This window comes from Anser anser (genome assembly GCF_964211835.1).
Source record: "Anser anser genome assembly, chromosome: 3".
Lineage (NCBI taxonomy): Eukaryota > Metazoa > Chordata > Aves > Anseriformes > Anatidae > Anser > Anser anser.
The window spans coordinates 24,293,664-24,296,469 of NC_139722.1; the positions used below are offsets into that span (position 1 = coordinate 24,293,664).

Consider the following 2,806-nt stretch of genomic DNA (forward strand, 5'->3'; position numbering starts at 1 on the left):
CAGGTATAGAGATAATTCTATTTTTGCAGCATGATGGGCTTCTGAACCTCTTGTCATACAGTTATCTATCTGAAAGGGAGGCTGTTCAAGATAGTTCTACTTTTTTCAATGCCAATAAAAGCTCTGTAAGAGCCTCAACAGCTTTACTAACAACTGCTACGAGATCAAGCTGAACATTAAACAGATGGAACCTATTACTAATAAAATTGTTTACCAGATAGTTGTTCAAGGATTTCTGTTGAATCCAACCACGACGCAGGTTTGCTGTAACTGGTAATGACAACCAAGAGCCTCCTCTTCAATAAAAAAAATAAAAATAAAAATCTTCTAACTGAAGTAAATCAAAGTTCAAAGGGTTACAAGGGCAATTTTGCTCAGTAAGACATCAGTAACTACAAGCTTGAGTCATCACATAAATTAGTAATGTCTGTTCTGAAAACTGCAACTTACAAATGACTTTAAAGTGCTTGTGTATTTTAAATACCTCTTTAAAGAAAATGTGACATATTTTAATCTGTATGATAGCAGATCAATCTGTATTTTTGCTGACCAAGGAACACTCACTTGTAAATTGCTAAAGTAGATGTGATTCTGGAAGTTTCAAGTTGTACTGCAACTTTTCATAATACATGATGTTTTTCACTGTCATCTAGCCATGATGTTTATAGAATATTCATAGGACAAATGCAAATACCAAAAATTCAGTAAACACAGCATTTCCATTCAAAAATTGGCAAATAAATAAATAAATGTCTGTATGTTGTTTTTCTACACAAAAAGCATTTCAAGTCATTAAATGGTATTATTTCTTCAAATGTGTTGACACAATTGGTGAAGCCAGGCCTTAAATGAACATGACTTTTTTTTAATATTCAAGACTTGGAGTTAAACTGCGTGGGTTTTTTTTTGCGTTTTTTTTTTTTTTAATTCTGTTATTTGGAAGATCTGCAAACATTATTACTGTATTGTATAAATGAACAGCTATGGCTCTTTTAGACTGGCTCTCTAGAAAACAGCAAAATAAACTGAACTAATAGGGAAAGACATGCTAGTGAGAAAAAAAGAGCCTAATCTGAACAGAAGTTTTGAATGGATGGGAGGTGGGGGAGGGGGCTGGGGTGTCACGGAACAACATTCCTCTATGGATTAACTTGGTAATGTTTAAATAGTGCTAGATCTCAGTGGCAAGATAAACAAAGTGCAGATGTAATTTGGCAAAAACACTTTACAAATCTTTGAAGTTTGTGCCTGATTCTCCTGCCCAGAAGCAGCAGAGAAAATGTCCCTCTGCACATGCAGGGAGCTGGAAAAGTCCCACAGCACTTCAACCTCTATATACCTATTTAGATAGCCTTTGTCCCCTTGCAATACAAATAAAAACAAACCTGCACAACAATAGTCTTTTTCCATTTGGGGTATATCATTGAAAGTATGAAAATGTTTTATTAACATAAAAGCATGGAACCTTTTGGAAACACAAAGCAACTGAGAAATAAACAGTGTGCATCTGTTAAAATATATATATAAATGATTTTTAATTGATTTTATCGTTCATTCAATATTATTAACTTACAACTAACTTCTTATCTCAAACTCCAAGTGTGGCTACAATGATAATAAAACAAACAAACAAACAAACAAACACTCAGAAAGATCTGTCTCTCATGTAAACAAAAATTACTTCCCAAAACAAGTTTACCCAATGAAACTGAGGATTCATTCCATTTGATTTTACCTGTCTAAGAATTAGGATTTAGATATTTAGATCAAGGTGATAAATTCACTGACTGTAGAGGGAGTCCTGATGACAACCTTGATCTAAAAGCTTCAGGAGATACCTAACAAAGGTATTGAAAATAGAGAGAAATAGGATGGTGATTCAGAATGATGAACCTTAACACAAAGATTTCTTCAAGACTAAGTCTTAGTCTAAAGCTTTAACTGGCTAAAGATAGACAGGGTAAATCCTACCTTAAACGAGCATTTAAATCTCAGCTAAAAGCTATTCAAATCCACATATGTTCCCCACATGCACAAGACAGTATTGAAGAGCTGAAGAAAACAGAAGTCAGTCTGCATCATTACAACTGCAGCCACACAGACTGTTGATGAATTTGAACAACATAAATCCATGCTAAAACGTTGCTCCAAAACAAATGGAGCTGTGGAGCTGTGCTACTGAATTCTGAACTGATAGCTGGCAGAGAAAGCAAGCCTACCTCAAGTTCACACCCTAAATTCACCAGGATTAAATGACAAGGAAACTTAGTGTGCAGTTTCTTCTACAATTACTACTACAACAAATTTCAGTGTTATTTAGATAACAGCCCTTGGACACTCAGAAAAGCTTAAAAATTGTTAAGTTTGTAAGTAGAAATGGGTTTGGATCTTTTTTCTTGTACCAAATATTGCCCTTCCCTGACAATGAACAGCATGCTATGAAGTTCTCCTTCAGGCTAAATACCCATTGAAACCAAAGTGATTGCCCTGATTTGATATTGCAGAGGGTTCAACACCAGCATAAAGAACTTCTTGCCTTTACTTCCTCCCAACACTGCTATCTGCTCTTTCACCATTTCTCTGTGTCATCAAATGAATTACGTGGTTCTGTTCATGTTGCAGACCCCCAGACTTCTGCAGTGGCGCAAAATGATCAGTGAGCTGAAGCACAGAAGTAAGAATTTCAGTGCCAGGCACATTATGGGTTTAGTCCTTTAGATTCTGGGTGCAAGTAAGTATAATATTGCACATTACATTTTGTCAAGAGGCATAATCTTCAACAAGGAAAGGCAAAGACACCAGATAC

General features: G+C 35.5%; 1 protein-coding gene across 12 annotated transcripts in view; it reads right to left on the reverse strand.

The window, feature by feature from the left end:
* Positions 1-2,806, reverse strand: part of CSMD1 (CUB and Sushi multiple domains 1) — a 1,157,973-nt gene that overhangs the window by 1,050,537 nt on the left and 104,630 nt on the right. For 3 of the 12 annotated variants that reach the window (XM_083828016.1, XM_083828015.1, XM_083828027.1), the window contains exon 3: positions 215-296. The exons of the other annotated variants lie outside the window; for them this stretch is intronic. In XM_083828016.1, coding sequence (XP_083684142.1) covers positions 215-296 — 82 coding nt within the window. The remainder of the gene's footprint in view (positions 1-214; positions 297-2,806) is intronic. 12 annotated transcript variants of the gene reach the window in all.